This window comes from Magnolia sinica, chromosome 18, assembly GCF_029962835.1.
Source record: "Magnolia sinica isolate HGM2019 chromosome 18, MsV1, whole genome shotgun sequence".
NCBI classification, from domain to species: Eukaryota; Viridiplantae; Streptophyta; class Magnoliopsida; order Magnoliales; family Magnoliaceae; genus Magnolia; species Magnolia sinica.
In genome coordinates this window covers 24019166-24040579 of record NC_080590.1, presented here as the reverse complement: position 1 = coordinate 24040579, position 21414 = coordinate 24019166, and the positions used below count along the sequence as shown (strand labels likewise).

The 21414-nt window shown below is 38.6% G+C and overlaps 1 protein-coding gene across 3 annotated transcripts in view; it reads right to left on the bottom strand.

The window, feature by feature from the left end:
* LOC131233627 (protein LATE ELONGATED HYPOCOTYL) overlaps positions 1-18629 on the bottom strand; it is a 46049-nt gene extending 27420 nt beyond the window's left edge. The window contains exons 1-3 of one of the 3 annotated variants that reach the window (XM_058230409.1): positions 18470-18629; positions 18201-18336; positions 17997-18108 (exon numbers count right to left, since the gene is read on the bottom strand). In XM_058230409.1, coding sequence (XP_058086392.1) covers positions 17997-18108; positions 18201-18242 — 154 coding nt within the window. In that variant the 5' untranslated portion in view covers positions 18243-18336; positions 18470-18629. The remainder of the gene's footprint in view (positions 1-17996; positions 18109-18200; positions 18337-18469) is intronic. The other 2 variants (XM_058230408.1, XM_058230410.1) reach the window with 2 other exon arrangements.
* Between the last annotated feature and the right edge of the window lie 2785 nt (positions 18630-21414).

Below are 21414 nucleotides of genomic sequence, written 5' to 3'. Positions count from 1 at the left end.
TATATGTTGATGATATTCTTATCACTTGTAATGATTTTGAAAACATTCAAAAAGCATCTTATAAGTGAATCTTTTAAGATGAAGATCCAGGACATCTCATAGTTTTGTGGGTTAGAAGTCTCCTATTCTCCCAATGGGCACATTGTTCATCAAAAGAAACACACAAAAGACCTGGTTTGATTGTTAAATAGCACCAATGCCAAACAAATGACTACGCCTATGGAGGTGAATGTCAAGTAGAAGGACAGTGGGGAAATTTTTCCCGATCCTATTCTTTATTAACATTTAGCAATCAGCCTGATGGATGCCATGTACATTCTTTAGATTATATGGAGACTATGGGCCTGTTTGTTAACGCTGAATTTTTGCACTTAACACGGAATTTGGAAAATATTTCATGTTTAGTGGTGTTTGTTAACGCGGAAGAAGGAAAGCGCTCCATTTTATGCCGAAATTTTTCCGTGATAGGAGTCTAGCTTAATGGGGAATCAAGAATGCGCTCCATGATTATTATTTTTTAATCCAAAATTGTCCTCTGCGACAAAGATTTTCTCCCTTGCGTTATACACATCCCAACTTTTAACACGGGGCACTTCTCTGAGCCCACCATGATTTATGTATTAGATCCACTCCGTCTATCAACTTTTTTATATCATTCTAAAACATGATCCGAAAAAAGATGCACATCCAAAGCTCAAGTCAACCATACCACATAAAGTAGTGGGACAGGAACAACTACCGTTAAAACATTCCTGATGTCCACCGTGAAGCTTGTTTGCTATCAAATCTCTTTATAAGGTCACACAGACTTGGATGAAGGAAAAACACAAAAATTAGCTTGATAAGAGCCTTATGTGGCCCCAAGAAGCTTTCAATGATAGGCACCCAATTCCCCCAGTTTCTTGTAGTGTGGCCCACTTAAGCCTTATATTTGCCTTGTTTTTTGTCTCAATTTCTAAAATAATATGAAAAAATGAATAGACGGTATGGATAAAACATATATATATATATGATGGTATGCCTCACAAAGCCCTTAATTGTCCATATTTAGGTAGATCTTGGTGGGGTAGTACACAATCCCCTCCTAGATTTGGGGTGCGAATGATGTGTAAATGCCTTTCGCAGGAAGTTCCTGCGCGCTAGAATCTTACGTGGAGCCCACCGTTATGTTTGTGATAAATCTAATTTGTCCATTCGTGTTTTGAGATCATTTTAGGACTCGAGACAAAAAATGAGGAGGATACAAGACTTAAGTGGGCCGCACTAAAGGAAAAGGTGGGTAGGAAAATTCCTATCGTTGAAACCTCCCTAAGGTCGACAGTGATGTTTACATGCCATCAATACGATTCATAATGTCATTCCTAGTGAGATGAACTCAAACCACAAATATTTACATGATTGAAAACTTTTGTGGCCCCAGGAATACTTTAATTATGGGCGTCCAACCCTCACATTTTCGGCCCATTTAAGTATTGGATACGGCTCATTTTTAGCACTGTCCTAAAATGATCTCACAAAACGAATGGACGAGGTGGATTTCACACAAACATCAGGGTGGGCCCCACCTAGATTTCCAACGGTAGACTTTTTGGGAAAGGTTTTTCCATGAAATCTGGCTCACACCCGGGGCCTATTGTGATATATGTGACTACATCCATACTGTCCATCTATATCGAAAGCTTATTTTAGGGCATCATCCAAAAAATAAATTAGCTTCAAATCTTATATGGACCTTTGTATAGGACACAATGGTGATTGACCATTTAAAAATTCTTTTGGGCCACAAAAGCTTTGTATCATGTTGATATTTGTGTCATTCCTTCATCTAGCTGCTTGTGACCTTTTCAATAGGTTGGATGACAAATAAACATTTAAGTGAAATTCATGGAGTTTTCAAAGGTAGGGATTCAATCACAATTGTTTCATATGGGTAAATGTGTCAAATTAATATATTTTAAACATTTTACACGTTAGTTAACAAACAAGTTATTCTAGATTCATTATTAGTTTTCCAACTTCAAATTCAGATTTCAGATTCAAACTTTAGATTCAGACTTCGGATTTCAGATTTTACAAACGGGCCCTATGTTTTTCAGTTGTAAATATGCAAAGACTAGATAGGATCGTCCTCTTTTGGTGATGTTGTTTACTCGGCCTCAATTTAAGGGGTAGTGTAGAGGCAGATGTCAACCTGCTGGATGCTACGTACATTCATAGATTCTATGTCTAGCATGTCTTTTGAGTTGCAAATATGTAGACATTAGATAGGAACTTCCTCTTCTGGTATGTAAATTTCCATCCCATTATGTATTCACTTGTATATAATCCCTTTATGGGTTCCACATACAAGAATTATTCCCCAATGTTTTGGATTTCTAGCAGTGTAGAGATCTCTAGAATGTTTAGAAGTTCACCAGGAGGTTCTTATAGCTAGATGAGTGTACATTAGTCTAGAAGAATTATAGTGTTCCTGACCTAGATGAGTGCCATATGCAGGGTGTGCCGAATCGGTTACGTATCGGCCGTATCGGCCGATACGTAACGGTAACGGTGCCCGAAACGGTAACTTTTTTTTTTTTCATTTTTAGCTCGTTTTTTGCTGTTTTTTTGAAACCTTTTGCTTCCAAACTGTTTTTCACTCCTTCTACTACTAATTTCGACCAACCTTAGCTAGGTATTTGAGATAAAAACACATTATATCACAAATTTTTTTGAATCAAAGCTCGGTGGGCCATTTTTCAGAAATTCGTCAAAAATAGGTATTTATACTTTTTTTAATATGTTTTGCTGTTTTAATCATGTCATATGATGTGTTAATCATAGTAGAACATGTTAATGTACATTTTACAGATTTGGGGTGCCATTTAATAATTTTTTAATATTTTTTTCTATTTACGCATGAATTTTGGCCCCTTTTTTTAAAATTCGAAAAATCAAATTTTAATGGTTGTTTTGCTGTTTTAATCATGCCATTTGATGTGTTAATCATAGTAGAACATGTTAATGTGCATTTTACAGATTTGGGGTGCCATTTTATATTTTTTTAATATTTTTTTCTATTTACGCATTTATTTTGGCCCTTTTTTTGAAAATTCGAAAAATCATTTTTTAATGATTCTTTTGCTGTTTTAATGACATCATATGATGTGTTAATCATAGTAGAACATGTTAATGTGCATTTTACAGATTTGGGGTGCCATTTTATATATTTTTGAAATTAATGCTATTTACGCATTTATTTTGGCCCTTGTTTTGAAAATTCGAAAAATCATTTTTTAATGATTCTTTTGCTGTTTTAATGACATCATATGATGTGTTAATCATAGTAGAACATGTTAATGTGCATTTTACAGATTTGGGGTGCCATTTTATATTTTTTTTATATTTTTTTCTATTTACGCATTTATTTCGGCCCTTTTTTTGAAAATTCGAAAAATCATTTTTTAATGATTCTTTTGCTGTTTTAATGATGTCATATGATGTGTTAATCATAGTAGAACATGTTAATGTGCAATTTACATATTTGGGGTGCCATTTTATATTTTTTTAATATTTTTTTCTATTTACGCATTTATTTCGGCCCTTTTTTTGAAAATTCGAAAAATCATTTTTTAATGATTCTTTTGCTGTTTTAATGATGTCATATGATGTGTTAATCATAGTAGAACATGTTAATGTGCATTTTACATATTTGGGGTGCCATTTTATATTTTTTTCTATTTACGCATGAATTTTGGCCCTCAAAAATAATTGCAAACACCTAAATGTAAGATATTTTCATATTACATTCATTCTAATATATCTATCATTGATAGTAGATAGTTAGAAAATTAAATATATGAATTTTGTAGTCAAATTCAGGTTATCTGGTTCATAAATTCATCAGATAGTCCGATACAACTTCTCACCAAAGAGTGGACCGTTACACCACCATAAACATGTTCCAATTTATAAATGAATGCATATTTGGAATGCTTAGAATATTCCGGATTTAATCCATATTTTTTCATATTTTTTTGACAAAAAAATATTTTTGCACCGTTACGGGCCGTTACGCCCCCGTATCACCGTTACGCCCCCGTATCCGTATCGGTTTTGGAGGTCACCATTACGCCAACCGATACCGATACGGGATACCTTGGCCATATGGCATAATCCCAACCATTGATGTAAAGAAGCTAGAATGTTCCCACGTCTATAAATAAGTCAGTGCTCCCCTTATTAGGGACTCACTAATCAAAGTTGCAAGATGCCTTCCTCAAAGTAATGGAAAGCATTCCATTAAACTTTGATGTCTTCTCTTACATAGCCAAGTTTGGTGCACAACACTCTGTGTTGCACACAGGTGAAGGCTAACTCAAGTAGAATTAGAGCATTACAAGAGTGTCACATGAACAACTGGACTAAGGTATTAGCATGTTCAATTGTCTATGACACTACTTAATTTTTATTTTCATAGTTTAAGTCTTGTCACTAGACAATGGCTAGCACATCCTCCCATACTAAGGGCCCGTTTGGCAACTCTTATCTAATCCAACAAGAGCTAGAGAATTAGAACTTTTTTTCTAGCTCTTGTTTTAGAATAAGCTCATTTGGCAAAATTACTTTTTCATAACCAAAAAAAGTTCTTATTTGAAATAAGCACATTTGGTAAAATCACTTTTTAATAACCAACAAAAGTTCTTATTTGAAACAAGCACATTTGGTAAAACATGCAAATAAGAGCTTTCTTTAAGGGTAGCCCATCATGCAGGGCACACCTTTTATGTGGACCATCCATCATGTAGGGCCCAACTTTGAAGTGGGCCGTCAATCATGTGGGTCATTCATTGTTAGGGGACGACCTTTAATGTGGATCGTCCATTATGTGGGGCCCACCTTGATATTAGTTGGTCATCGATCATGCAGAGCCCACCTTGGATTGTGGCTCGTCCATCATGTCGGACATTGGATGTGGATTGGCAATCAAGCAGGGCCGCCTTGGATATAGATCATTCATTATTAGGAGTTAACCATTATGTGGGGCCCACCTTCATGTGCACCATCCATCACACGAGGCCCACCTTGGATGTGGTCCATCCATCATATCAAAGATTGGATGTGGATCGTCCATTATGGGGGGCCCACCTTTAATGTGGACCGTTCATCATGCAGAGCCCACTTCGAAGTGGGTCGTCCATCATGTAGGGTTGCCTGAGATGTAGGTCATTCATCATTAGGGGTCAACCTTTGATGTTGACCAACCATTATGTGGGGCCCACCTTGATATGGGCCATCCTTCATGTGGGGCCCACGCCCATCATCCATCATGTGAGGCCCACTTTTAATGTGGACCGTCCATCGTGCGGGGCCTGCCTTGGATGCGGGTCATTCATTGTTAGAGGCAACCTTTAATGTCAACCATCCATTATGTGGGGCCCACCTTGATGTGGATCATCCAACATGTAGGGCCCACCATCAATGTTAATTGTCCATCATGTGGGGCTCACCATTGATCGGGACCATCCATTGTGTGGGCCCCACCTTGATGTGGACCGTCCATCACATGGAGGGATGAGAAAGAGAAAGAAGATAGAGAAAACATCTACCCACTTGAGCACAATAAGCTCTTAATGAATAGGTAAACTTTCCTTCACTAAAAAGTTGAGAGATAAAACTCTTATCCTTAAAATAGTAGATGTTAAACTTGACCGTTACCAAACAATATAATTTCAATTTATTTAAAAAGAAAAAAAAAACTTATTTTTTTATAAATAAGCTCGTATTTATAGAGAAGATGTCAAACAGCTCCTAAAGGATCTCCACTAGTCTTTTGCCTTTTCTACAAAACCCTATTCAAGCCAATGTTTTCCATATCAGTATCGACAGATGTAACACACCCTTGGGATACAGAAACATATTGGTTATCACATGGGAAATATCAATTGTATCGCCTAATGTTTTTCTGTTTTTGGGAAATATTGATAAATTCATAGAATTTTTCAATGAAACTTCAAGGGATGTTAAAAAAGACATCAATACAGACTTAGAAATTGAAAGGTCATTAAAAACAAAACAGTTGCACATAATAGGTTTCCTTTGTACAAGGTCCTTAACTATGTGTTGTTTGGCAGAAGTGATGCAATTATATTCAAAATCAATTCATATCATTTATAAATCTAAGAAGACATGTATGAAGAAACAAGCAATACATTCACAAGCAAAAAAAGAAGTAGAAATATTAAGCTAAATAGCCACTGATTAATCTGAAATTTTTCCTAAAAAATTAATTTCAATTTTTTTAATATTTTTATTTAAGAATTATTTTTTTCAAAAAATTCAAAAACCATCATCAATCTGTAGATCAGCCTCCAACATATCTAATGTGATTTTTCCATACTTGCAATTTAAATGGGTGGAATGAAGGAAATTTCATATTTTTCCCAGTTTCTCCAAATTCACAAATTATAGTGTAAAAACACTCATAAACGCACGCAAATTAAGGATAAATAACCTCTAATCAAACTAGATTTTTTGAAAAAAAAATAATTATGCCTTTATATTTTTAAAAAAAAAAATTATTTGTTTTTCAAAAATCCGCAAACCTCCGTCAATCTGTAGATCACCCTCCAACATGGCCAATGTGATTTTTCCACAATCTAATTGCAATTTAAATGTCTGCAATGGGGGGAATTTAGGATTTTTCACAATGTTACCCATTTCCCCCAAATCCCCAAATTGGAAGTTGAAATGCATGATTGAGCATGCAAAACAATCAAAATCATGGATTTCCATCTAAGTTCTACTAATTCCAAGTGATTTACACCAAAAAATGAATTTTAAAATTTAAAATTTAAAATTAAAAAAAAAAAAAAAAACTCACTACTTGAAAATCGGTCCACCCACTATCCGATCTTGATTTTTGCAAAAAAAAAAAAAAAAGAGTTTTCTTTTTCCAAATATTCGAAGAGGGTTGGATTCACCTCAAGAATGGATTAATAGTGGAAGATTTGACCCCAAAAAAAAAAAAAAAAAGGAATTTTGTAATTTTTTTTTTCAATTTTTTTAAGTTTTTACAAATCACCCCACAATACACTAGCCGTATCGATGTATCCACAATACTATCAATGATATTTCGCATTGTATCGATATATCATTAATATAAGGCAATATATCGCAATAATATCGTTAACACCAAAAAAATCAGCTACTACTTGGGAGTTTCGTATCGAGGAGGTGCGATACTAATAACATTGGCTGATATTATTGATATCACAAACATAGGTTCGAGCGACATCAAATACCAGAGCCCATGACTTGATATTAGACACCAAGAAAATTGGGTAGTCGTTGTACACTAGCCTAGCCAGACCACACTTTGAGGCCCCTAAAAACGCGTTGTCCCAATACCTAGAAATATAACGTCTATTTTTGAAAGCACCAGATTGGCCTGAATATTAGACCATGCAAACTTCACAAATCCCAAAGGAAGGACAATGAGCTCTTTCCCATCCACCCAACACCTAACTCCCGCATGTTGCTAGAAATATTGCACTTGCTCAACCTTTCCAAGGTGGATCCCAAAACCCAACTAATTGTCAAAATCATTTGCAGTAACTTGTGGCCCACCTTTGGACCATCATACAATGTCAAAACGACATGACATTGATTCGGCTTGAAAGCTTCTCAAGTCAACTTTCAAAGGAGCCCAACGTGTAATTCGACATCGTTTGAGCAAGTTATGGTCGATTTAGTCGACAGCAGTCAAATGCTACACGATTTCCAGAAATAGTGCCGCACTTGACCTCCCCATGAGTTTTGATTCAAAAATTTCGACACAAGGGTGTTTTACCCCCTTCTAAGAGACATGTGGCATGTGGAGATTGGTAGGGGAAGATTGTGGGGAGCACATGGAGCTCCAAAACAATCAAAATTAGAAGCAGCTTACATTTTACCTTCTCTCAAGCCTAGTTTTTATTAGTTGATATTTTTTAGTAACTCTTGTGATTAGAGGATGGTTTTAGTTAAGTAGGAATTAGGAAACAATTTTGCTTTGACTGTTAATAAAAAGCCACCTGTACGTGAGGTGCACCATAGTTGATTGAGTTTATGAAATTGCCTTTTTATCACACTTGATTCTCCGGTTTTGTTCTCCCTTCATTGAATTGTTCGCAAGGTGATGTAGGACGTGGCACAGATACATACCTAGCATGGTTGGATTAAAAGAAGGTCGAATGGAAGCAGAAGTAATCTATCATATCCGGAGCCAGCCCTATGTAGGGCATAACGTAATTGGGCCCCAGGCACACCTGGAAGCAATCATATGGCAACGACAACATTTGAAGCTTTCCATCAGAAGAATCTATGAGCCATACAAGGACTACATGTAGCGATCAACCATTTGACGAAGCCTTAGGACAGACCCGTGTTCGTAATAATGAGTAACATGAGATCGGTAATGGAGTCCACAGTCATCAAGTTCATGGTGCGACACAGGTAATGAATCGCAAGCCACCACCAAATAATGGTGAATCGCGGGCCACCACTCTAACCATGAGAAAGTTGTTTACACGCTAAAGGAGACGATAGATTTACAGCGGGCCAGCGGCACAACATCTTTCAAACGAGGTGCACCGTGAACCAAAAGGTCTGTGATTTGATCATAGATGGCGATAGCAGTGAGAACATTGTATCGAACACTACGGTGGAAAGCTATAACTAAAGACAGTTGAAGCTTTCCATCAGAAGAATCTATGAGCCATACAAGGACTACATGTAGCGATCAACCATTTGACGAAGCCTTAGGACAGACCCGTGTTCGTAATAATGAGTAACATGAGATCGGCAATGGAGTCCACAGTCATCAAGTTCATGGTGCGACACAGGTAATGAATCGCAAGCCACCACCAAATAATGGTGAATCGCGGGCCACCACTCTAACCATGAGAAAGTTGTTTACACGCTAAAGGAGACGATAGATTTACAGCGGGCCAGCGGCACAACATCTTTCAAACGAGGTGCACCGTGAACCAAAAGGTCTGTGATTTGATCATAGATGGCGATAGCAGTGAGAACATTGTATCGAACACTACGGTGGAAAGCTATAACTAAAGACAGAAAGATGACCCCCCCTCCCCCCAGATAATGGTGAATCGTAGGCCACCACCTGATAATGGTGAATCACAGGCAACCGCTCTGATCGTGAGAAAGTTGTTTACATGTCAAAGGAGGAGATAAATTACAGCGGCACAACATCTTTCGAATGAGGTGCACTGTGAACCAAAAGGTTTGTGATTTGATCATAGATGGGAATATTGTATCAAAAACTATGGTAGAAAAGTTGCAACTGAAATCAGAAAGGCAACCCCCCCCCCCCCCTCCATTGGATGGATCAAGGAGGTCAGTGAAACAAAGGTAATTGAACAATGTCATATTTCGTTCTCCATTGATAAATATTACAAGGATGAAGTAATGTGTGACGTGGTTGATATGGAGGCTTGTCACATGTTACTTGATTGACCATGGCAGTACAATGTTGATGCCATACATAGAAGCCAAAATAATATTTTTATATTTGTTAAAGATGGTAAAAAGATTATCCTTCCCCCTATGAGAATGAACAAACCCAAGACTTCTAAAGTAGAGGGGTGGTCTCTCTTATTGGATTTTGTCAAAAAATCCGAGGGAGCGGGGGAGATTAATACATTAGTTAAAAAGGGAAAACAAGTAGAACCCACAAACATTGCAAAGAAGTTGAAACCAGTGTTGCAAGAGTTCAAAACGATTATGCCCGATGAACTTCTCGACAAGTTGCCCCCCATGCGGGATATTGCTCTTTCTCAAGTGAAATTCACCTTCAACAACATGCAAAATCAATCGACCAACAAGTCCTTATTCGAGGTTGTGAATGGTCGTGTTCCCAAACATACACTCAACTTGGTCCCTTTGCCCAAGTTACTGGGTATGAGTATTGTTGTAGAAAATATGGCGGACTGAATCATGACAGTGCATGCCGATGTCCAGAAGAAGTTACAGGAGTCTAGCGTCAAGTACAAGGTGGAGGCTAATAAACATCGATGCCAGACAAAGTGTTCAATAATGGTAACAGCCACCCTTCTAACAACAACCTCCTTTATATGCTTCATAGATTGGGTTTTGGGCCGAAGTGGATTAGCTGGATGAAGGAATGTAGGGTCAGCTTATTTCTCCATTATTCTTAACAGGTCTCCAAAAGGTTTTTTCAAGAGTTCTAGGGGCCTTCATCAAGGGGATCCTCTCTCGCCCTTTCTCTTTTTGATTGTGGGGGAGGCTTATTCTAGTATGCTTCATAAAAGTCAAATTGAAGGTTTAATTGGTGGGTTCAAGGTGAAAGGTTTGGTTGCACCGATTTCTCACATTCAGTTTGCAGATGACACCCTTCCCTTTTGCGAGGTTGAAGATTCAAAAATTAGAAATCTCTGCACTTCCATCCGTTGTTTTGAAGCAGTCTCGGGCCTTAAAGTTAATCTCTCCAAATCAAGGATGTTTGGGGTCAACATGGAGGTGGATGAATCTAAAAAGTATGCTGATTTTTTTGGTTGCACTTTGGGCATGCTTCCAACAACTTTTGTGGGTCTTCCGTTATGTATTGGTAAGCCTCCTATGGCCCTTTGGGATAAAGTTGTTGAAAGGTTTGAATTCTACCTAGCTAGGTGGAAATGTAGATACTTATCCCTAGGTGGGTGTCTCACTTTGATCAAAGCAGCTCTTTCAAATCTCCCTCTTTACTTCATGTCTCTCCTTAGATGCCCGGCCAAGATCACTGAGATTCTAGAAAAGCTAAGGCGGGACTTTCTTTGGCATGGGTGGGAGGATAAGAAGAAATTCCATTTGCTTGATTGGAATGAACTGTGTCAAATATTTCAAGAAGGTGGGGCGGGAGTTAGAAATCTTAAAGGTATGAATGGTGCGTTACTTGGGAAGTGGTGGTGGAGACTTGGGATGGAAGATGGGGTGTTATGGAACAAGCTCATCAAAAGTAAATATTGTCGATCGGTCGATGGGAGGTGGTCCAAGGATTCCTCCTACTATAGAGCCTCATTTATATGGAGAGGAGTGCTAAGAGCTAGCAAGGAAGTCCGTAATAGAATTGGGTTCTCCTTAGGTAAAGGTGATAAGATCAGATTTTGGGAAGATATTTGGGTTGGTAATTCTATGCTGCGGGAGGATTTTCCTTCTATATATCGCCTAGCCTCTTTTCAGTCCATTGTGGTTGCTGATTGCTTCTCAATGCAAGGTAACATCGTTACTTGGCACCCCCTTGCAGAAGATACCTTCATGATCGGGAAGTTGCGGAGTATGTGGCTCTTCTCCAACGTGTTGAAAAAGTTTCCCCCAACCTAACTCAAGAGGATAGTCTGATTTGGTGTCTTGATAAGAAGGGTCTTTTCTCTGTTTAGTCCCTCTATTCGAGTATGGGAAAAAAGTCCGCGTGTGTGGTAGATGCAATGATAGGAAGGGTGTGGAAGTATAAAGTTCCTCCAAAGATTTCGGTGTTTGGGTGGCTAGTTGGAAGAAAGAAAGTCCTAACGGTGGACAATCTTAGGAAGAGAGGAATGATTCTCCCCAACATCTGTCTTTGTTGCATGGCTAATGAAGAAATGATTGACCATCTATTCATCCATTGCTTGTTCTTTCAGAAGGTTTGGTCAGCCCTATTTTCTTCCTTTCAGATGATCCATGTTCCACGAATCAAATGCTTGCTGCCTAGCATGGTGTAGCATTGGGTAAGGAAATTAGAGTGGTTTAGAGAATGTCTCTTCTCGCTGTTTGGTGGGCTATTTGGGAATAAAGGAACAATAGATGTTTCCGTGATATTTCGAATCCAGTGAAAGTTGTTGTTAAAAGGGTTCATCATCTTATTTTCGAATGGGCTTCTAATGTAGTAAACCTTTCCCCATGTAATATTTCCTTTTTTTGCTAAGGAGTGTGGCCGGCTATCTTAGCGGACCCTCTCTTTTGTTTTTAGCTTTTTGTTTCTGCTCGTTTGATCCTAATGAAATTTGCAGTTATCTCTCAAAAAAAAAAAAAAAAAAAGGTAACAGCCACCACTTTTACCACCATCATGGGACCATTACAGGTCCTTTACGGCCTGTTTTTCTATAATGGCCGTTTCGACCCTGTAGCGCGAAACAGTTATGACCGTTACCATTAAGTTACGACCGTTACGGCTGAATACCTTGGTACCAGAAGGTGTTTGAAGTGGATGATAACATGCTAGTTCACTTATGCAAGGAGAGGTTTCCAACTATGACATACAACAAGTCGAGGAATAAGAAGATAGGTCCTGTTTTGGTCCTTAGGAAAATAAATAATAACGCCTATATTGTTGATCTTCCCAAGGGCATGGAGATCTCACGGACTTTCAATGTGGCAAACCAGTATGATTATCCTGAGCCAAGTCCATTGAATAACTCCAGGACGAGTTCTTTCCGAGTGGAGGGGACTGATGTAGGATGTGACACAAATACACTCCTAGCATGGTTGGACCAAAAGAAGGCCGAATGGAAGCGGAAGTAACCCGTCAGATCTGGGCCCAGTCCTACATATGGCATGATGTAATTGGGCCCCAGGCGCACCTAGTTTGAAGAAATTCAATCCAAATAGGGAGAAATAGGGAGAAATTGTTGTTGGCCATAACTTTTTATCTGAGCATTGTTATGGGACGCGCGACCTATCGATCTTTATATAGCGGGCCATCTGGGGTCAACCAACCTACATGGCAAGTCGTGTTCATCCATTTTTCAAGAAAACGCACGCTTCCAGTTCAAAATTGGGATTTTAGGAAATTTTTACTATTTTTAGAAATTCCAAATATTGTCATTTTTCTTTATTTTTAGAGTTTTAGATTTTCGTCTTTTTTAGAGATTTGATTGTAATCATGTCAAGAATCCTCCCGTGAGGTTAATTTAGGACTTCCTATTTTTGGGTGAACTTACTATTTCGAGTAAGTTATATTCTAGTTGAATTAGGACTTCTATAACGGTTAGAATTTTGCTATTTTGGGTGATTTCAAATTAGGATTTTATTTTTTCTTTACTAGTGGTGTAATGGAGATATCATACACATTAGACATTATTCAATAAAAATATTCGAGTTTTCTCTCCTTTTTCTTGTGGATTCAAGAAACTACCTTGTGGATTCAAGGCCTTTACTACTTGAGAAAGACGGTGATCTTCCTCTTCACTTTTTCACGGTCTTCCTTGCGTCACAAGGTTACATGACTGAACCCAATCACCATCGATTTGTTGTTGGGTTGCTCCTCGAATCACTAAGTTCGTTTATTAATCGGCAATCAACATCATCGATTTTCACCATCATCGCTAACATCCTCATGTGTCGCATCAATGATATGAAAGACACACACACACCATGACTTTTTAATGGCTTATTAACCTTATAGTTTTTAAATGAAAAAAGAAACATATGAGTAAAATATTTACTTGCCTCAAAGAAGCATGCAAAGATGAAAACAAGGCAATAAGAAGCCTCTCCTTAAGGAAAGTTGAACAAGCTCAAGGCGAAAGCAGACCCCACTACACAACTAATATAAACTAAACTGGAGCATAGGAAGGAGGGTTGGGGTGTTGTATGAAAAGAGAGGAAACAACCCTCCTAGACAAATTAGAATATAAACTGAGTATTAGGGAAAAATGGGAGCATCCCTTTATTAAAAAAGAAGTTCCTTACAAGAACTTTAGTTCTATCATTCGAGTACCCAAATTCAAAATGGCAACTAAACTCAACTCCCATATAGACAAGGACACCCCAAATTCAAAATCCCTATCCATCTCTCTTTTCATTCATAGTTATAGAGGGGCTAGAAAGTTCATCCCTGCACCATCTCTCACCACAAACCTATAAAATAACTTTATTTGCAAAGGTAGAACTTTCCATTGTGAATCGTTGTAGAAACTACCTCGCATAAAGTCTCTAGCTCGGCCCTAGCCCAGCCGTAATCCCCTAGGCCCTGGCCCTAGCCTACCCTAATTGGGCTTTAAAAAATTTAAAAAAAAAAAAAAAAAAAAAAAACTCGGGCACTAACCTTAAAGGGTCAAGCCTGGCCAAGGCCGGCCCTATAGGGAAAAGAGTGACATGATCAAATGTTTGAAATAGTCTTAATCTTTCTCTCTTTCTTTCTGTTCTTTTTTTATACAATATCCCTTCCATTCATGACGAGTTCCATCATATAAATGGCTTTTACGACAAAAACATGACCCCGAATCCAAGACATGCCTTTAAACTACAAATGAAAGTTGAATGGGACCCTTATCATCCATCCTTTTGTATAACACTGACCCACTTGATAATTGGGTTAGGCCAACAGGTAGGGCCAAACCATTCATCGATGGTCGTGGCCTGACCCGACCTAGATATCAGGCCTAGATTTCAAGCTTGAGCTCAACCCTCAGGCCATGTTTAGGGGCCCAATCCCTAGCCTTACAGGGTTAAACGAAGTAAAACCAGCCCGAAAGAAATATATCGGGTAGTCTCACAACTTTACGCATAACAAGAGGTGCCAAGAATGTCCTCCACGAATGAGCATCTTAACGACTCTTTCTATAGATAATTACAACAATAATAACCACAACTCGTGGTTTGCCTCGCATTTGAGGAAAAGAAATAGAAGTTCTTAATGACATCTAAAAACTCCTCTGTCCAACCAACATAGGTGAAAAAAGATGCACTGAAGCTCCATTTGACATGGGAATCCCCATTAGGACCTTTTGGAAGAAAATATCCAATACTTAAAAGCCCTTCTAGGGAAAAAGCTCCAAGCAACTTTGAGGATTCTTGTATCCTGTTGGAGAAATATTCCAAACATCTTTCTGGAGAAATTAATCAAAATACTCCAGGGTAGGTTCCAAATCCCATAGGAACTCTATGCAAAAGTCAAAGACATTCCCAATTAAGTAAGGGAAATGCTTTATGAATAATCAAAGGTGTTCTTTTCCAAGTAATTACTGAAAAGTAACTATCGTCTTTAAAGCCAAAGTATAAATCCACGCAGCTACCATAACCACTTTCTATAAGAGGAAATTTTGACTCCAATAATCTCTATTGTATAAATCGCGAGTAGTGAAGGGGCAAAATTTTCCACCAATTACTTTTTGGAATGGCTAAAACTCTTAAGGTTTTAAAGGAAATCAAAATGGTTAGATTTTATTTTAGGAAAAAAAAAAAGATATTTAAGTAATTTGGTAAATCGTGTGGCCACATGGTTGTTCAACTACACTTCCTTTCTTGCAATGAGAAGAACTCAGATACTCTGATAAAGCATGACGGTTGATATGTTAGCACTTTGCATTGATAAATTTGTAAATGTGGCATAAAATGAACTAAAAATAAACCATACAAATCATGGGCTCTAATTTGGATGACTCCTCAACAAAAAGTTTTGTCGACTTAATGTCCAAACTAGCTTGTTGATGGATATTGACGGTCTAGATGAAAACAACTAATGGTACAAATTCAAGAAACGAATATATAAAGTCGAAGATTAAGATGCTTAGATCAATTTTAAAATTTAAATGATGAGCTATCTAAAGTTGGTCTGACAACCTAGATAGTTTGACTGAGTTAATGTATTCCACGTGTACGATTTCAAAGTGCCTTTGTATCAAACATCACGAGGCATGCTCACGTGCACACCTTTGCACACGTGTCATAGGCCCAAAATTCAAATGGTCCATGTGATGTGGCACCCCATGAAACCCCCAGGGACCAATTTTCACCCTAATCCAAAACTTAGGTGGGCCATAGCAAAGAGAGATGCAAATAAGGGGAGGAAATTGTTTTCTTTTGCCATTGCCCACCAAAGTTTTGGATTAGGGTAAAAGTTGGGCCATGGGGGTTTCATGGGGTGCTGCATCACGTGAACCGTTCAGATTTTGGGCTTGCATCACTTGTGATGAGTTCTCAAAAAGTTCTCATGAGAACTCGTGAGAACCGGTGCCCAGCAGAGCATTGGGCCAAACATCACATTATGTCAAAGTACTTGGTAAGTCCAATTTTAAAATTGCTTCTCCACCCACCCAGTTTCCCACGTCTTACAAGCCCCTTCCTCCATATCCACGGGCATTGCACATGCCATATCTACTAGTTTTATTTAAGTTTCCTCCACAACTACCTTTTTTTTCGCCAACACCTTTAAACCATGGTAATTAACCCATAGAATTCCAATCATAATCCATGGATAATCAATTGTCATATTGGATTTTTTGTTCTTTGATTCCTTATAAAGGGGATATCACTGCACAGATCCTTCATTATCATGAAGTCTCGGTGTGGGCTAGCAAACTTACCCACAATGATGATTGGAGCATATATCTCAAAAACCTATTCTTTGAAACAGAGATGCAAATGCATCCCATGCAACCTTCAGAGTTTAAGCATTTTCAATCAACTTCTTCAACTCATAGATATATGCCTTGAGCACAAAAGGTGCTTTCCCTACCATCCGATGTATGCTACCACGAGTACCGCCAGTGCAGGAGTACCACCATGACTTACCATCTGACACAAATTACGACTTCAGGCAATTACTCCAATAAGCATAGTCGGTGTTGTTGAGTTTTTTAACTCCATCCAACCACTCACCTGTTTATTTACCTTCTTCTTCGAGGTCCAATTTTAACTCATACATAAATGACTTGATTGGAGTTTGAGAGAACTACTTCACGAGTTCCCAAACACAAGTATGGTTAAGAGATCTAACACTAGCTTAAATCCGATCTAATTCATAGTGGAGGGTTTGCTCACTTCACGAGTGCATCTAAAAAATCTAAACCTGGGCTTGGTTGACCTTACTTCTACTCGAGTGGTACAGTAATTCACAAGTTTTGTTCAAAGATCTAAACTTGTTTTTATCCAATCTAACTCCTACTCAACTTACAGGTTACTTCCAGAGTGTTGTTCTAAGATCTGGACTTGAACTTCTAGGGTCATTTGGATGCTTGTACGTTTTATTAGTTGTAAAGGGTTTACAGGTAACTCAGTTACAGGTGGTGTTTGGACAGGAAATTTCACCCGTTAATTAGTAACAAGCTGTGAGTCACTTGCATCTTTTTAGTGCATTTGAAATCTGAGAAAAATAAGTAATTTCGCTTACCTGTAAGTTGCTTACACCTGAAACTCACTTTCAGACTTAACTTGTTTACAACTTAAAAAGTTACAAGCATCCAAACGATCTAACTCCTCGAGTGATCCGTGATGTCAAAAGCAGAATTCAAAGACCTAAAAAGCTGGGATCTTATCAGATCTAACTCCAACGAGAATCATCATGAGTGGGTTTGAGGATCCAAACCTATCTTTAATCCAATCTGAGTCACACTAATTAGATCCTTCACTTCACAATCGCAACTCAAAGATATCCCAGTACCACTTATAACGAGTGAAGTTTCCCAATCCATGGAGAGTTTCACCTTTCAAATTCTATTAGATCTCATGAATAGATCTAAATGAAAAAGTAACTTTCAAAAAACAAAAGAAAAATAAAAATTAAAATTAAAAAAAGACTAAAATGAAGACGTTACAAACAAGGGAGCTAAGCATTAGAAAGTAAAAAATACAAGGAAGAAGAAGGAACAGAGAAGACAATAAGAAAGAGAATTAAGGACCTTTTTGCTGATTGAACTTACCCTTCCAACTTACCTTCTTTCCTTTCCTCTTCAGTTCACACTTAAACAACACAAAACTCTTAAACACCAAAATCCACTTTCTATTCATAGTCAAAGAAAACCCAAAACACAAATTCGCATGACAATCCAAGAAAGAAAAAGCCAATCTAGAATCTAAAGAATCCATCCGAAATACTTAAAAAGTTCCAAGCTAACAGTAATTCATATATATATATATATATATATATATATATATATATATATATATATATATATATATATATATATATAACTGTTTAGAATCCGAATCATCAATTCAAGATCAGAGAAGAAACAAAGATCATAGTCGAGATATACAACCTTCTATGCGCTGCCAAGCTCGTCCGTACAGCTTCAAAGCTTCAAGAAACCTGCCATGTTCCTCCTCCGTCCATCTCTCCCGCTGCTTTGTGATCGTGTAAGGCTTCCTCGTCTGCCAATAACAGAAACAATCCTCACCTGAAAAAATCACCGTGAAATAACTAAATCTCGAAGCCAAACAGGAATCCATGTCAGCAAGATCACCTTTACAATCAAATCTTCTCCGGAAGAAGAATACGTCTCCATCTCGACCGTCGATTCAAATCCTCCCGACCAAGCATCGGATCCGCCCCCCTCCTTCCATGTCTACAAGTAAAAACCGATCCATCACTGAAACCTACTGCAACAAAAAGCCACAGACGTTGTTGAGACTCTGTTTTCTTTTCTTCTCTTTTTTTTTCTTTTTTTCTTTTTTTTTCTAAGATCGAAAAGCGGAAGTAAAAGAGAGAGAACACGTCAGGGGATTTTCTGACCATAGATCTTTGTTTGGCAATGACGGTTAGGATTTCTTAGTAGAAAATGAGGAGGAGCTGAGGAAGGAGTCGTTTGGAGTTTGGGTGACCTAAAACGAGCATTCGTTGTCTGAGGATGAGGAAAAGCAATCTCAGCCACGAAATTTTCTTGTGGATTTTCTTTTGGTGAGGGGAAAGAAGAAAATGACGCTTTTTTATTTGAGGCTGGAAGGAAAGAAGGGGACAGGTGAGGAAAGGAGATGGAGAGAGAGGGAAAGGGCGCACAGTATCGTGACAAGTGGCAGAAGGTTAGTGGCTGATTTTGCTGAGTAATAGGATGGTGAGGCTTTCAGGGGGCGGAGGAGAGAGAGGGGGCTTTTGTCATCCACATGGAGGGAGCTGGCGAGCTTGGGGCGGGAAACTGATAGTGAAGGGAACCAGTAAAAGCGTCGGCCGCCAGCTATACCTGCGGGGTCCACACACGAAGTGGCCACGTGGCGTGTTCTTTTTTGCTGCTTTGATGGATCGGAAATGGGTGCGTTACTGCTACGATACGTATGAAGCTTCCCAACGAACAACAGTTGCTGTGTGCTTCGAATCCAAACCGTTCATTTATATAGTGAGATACACTATAGATTGTTCATGCTTGAAATTACGTTCACTAGACATCCTGACCACTGATTGATGTACATCTGTTTGTTGAATTTAGATCGTTTATTATTTTCATTTTAACATTGGATTAGATGTCCATCAATACACCTTTTATAGCCATGATTTCTTGTAACTAATGGCTTATAAACTACCGGAAGTGGGTCTGATCGGTTTGGATTTTGAAATACGTGCGACAGATTGGAAGGGGAGGCTCTTGCGTATCCTACTACGGCATACACGTGTGCGACGCTACATCAGAGCCTTTCTTCGACACCGGAAAGGCGACGAGGCGCGAATTATGTGTTACCCGGGTAACTGCGGAGTGGGTATTACCCTACCATAGGGCCCACATTGATTATGTGTTTTATATCAACGCCGTCCATCCATTTTTTCAGAAAATTTTATAATGGTCTACCAAAAATTATATATATGTATAAATCTTAGGTGGACCACACCATAAGAAATAGTGGTTATTGAGTGCCTCACCATTAAAATATTCAAAGGGCCCATATTAAGGTTTTTGTCGTTCTTATTAAAAATCCAACCTGTTTATAATGTCAATAAGATCTGAATTAATGTAAAAGAAAATTATCATATTGATCCAAAACTTTTGTGGCCCAAAGAAAGTTTTTAATTGTTATTCATTACTGTTTCTATTTTTATGGTCTACCTGATATTTTCGTATCCTTATAATTTGGTATCACATCCTAAAATGATATTCAAAAATAGATGGACGGTTTAGATATACAAAAAATTTATAAATGTGGGCCCCACATGGTTAGGGTAACACCTACTAAGCTGTTACCCGGATAACAGATTATCCACTCTCAAGGGGACGATCGTACGTACGGACGCAGAGGAGTGCCGCGCTTTTTGAGAGAGAAATGGTGATTAGGCTCGCCTGAGCTGCTCGCTCCTTCTACCCCACCACCTGATGATCCATACCATCCATGTAGAAGGTCTTGCACCAGATGGGGATATTTAAACGGTCCTAATCCATCGTACACGTTGCCGTCTGTTTAAGGTGAGTGAGAAATCAAGGTCTATAAAAGGCACCTCCTTTACATGGACACTGAGATTGTCTTTTTCCTGTGATTTTCGGCTTTGTGCATATAGAAAGTGGGACAGACTATATGAACGGTATGGATCATCACGAGCTGGGCCAGAATAGGCGAGCAACGTGGGCGCAGCTCTTGAGAGCGAGCCTTTCTAGCGAAGCTCTCCGGAGAGGAAGCGTGGGAGTGAAGCTGCCACGTCGCTGCGAGGGATGTACATCCCTGCGGGGAGGGGCGAGTTTCGGGGGGAAGGCGAGTCGTAATCGGCGCGTATTTGGCTATACGGGAAAACAGCTACGGCCTATTTCGCGGGAATTGCATTAGTAATCCTCCTGAAATTCGGAATGACATGTTTAGAAGAGCTCGAGATTAAAATTAACTTTTTAGGCTTTGAAAAATAAGCCTTGTGTTAGTGAGTGTGAGATGAGAACACTAATCTTATCCATGATAAATTTTTGCTTCAACCAAATAAATCCGGTTGCAATTTGAAAGTTAGTATATATGTTCAAAACATATTATTAAAAAACATAGGATACACACAATACCTTATACATGCATTTATTATAACTTTTACTATCCCATCCACCTTAATCCCACCTAATGCGACTAGCCAAACAGGCTAGTGGCCTGGATAACAATATAGTATAGGTTATATATACATGCCATACATTCGTTGTGTATCTACTCCTTCCATCCCCTTCTCATTTCATTTTAGGGCTTGGTTCCAACAATGAAGTGGATACAAATCCCTATTCAACCCTATTATAGGATACAGTGGTCATTGGACGCCCATCATTAAAAACATACTAAGGTCCTTTCTAATGTTTATTTCCCATCCAACCTATTGATAAGGTCACACGGACCCTGACAAGGGGAAACACAAATATCATCTTGATCCAAAACTTTCTTAGGCCCAGAAAAAGTTTCTTACAGTCAATCACCACTGTTTATTGTGGTGTGGTCCACATGAGATTTGGATTTACTTCTTTTTGTAGTCACATGCTATAAAATGAGCTGGAAAAACGGATGGATGGCATCGATATACAACAGGTAAATCTAAGTAGGCCAACAGTTAGGAACTGGCCCACTAGCATGTTACCCTCCTCAATCACCAAAATCCGTCATAACAGGGGCCCTCGTGATAGGAGCACGCCCCGGCTGCAATGATGGAGTTACTGCAACAGAAGTAAACGGGAACATCATATTTGTGGGATACTCTGCTTGCTGCAAATACAGATTTTTTATTTTTTTTATACTGTG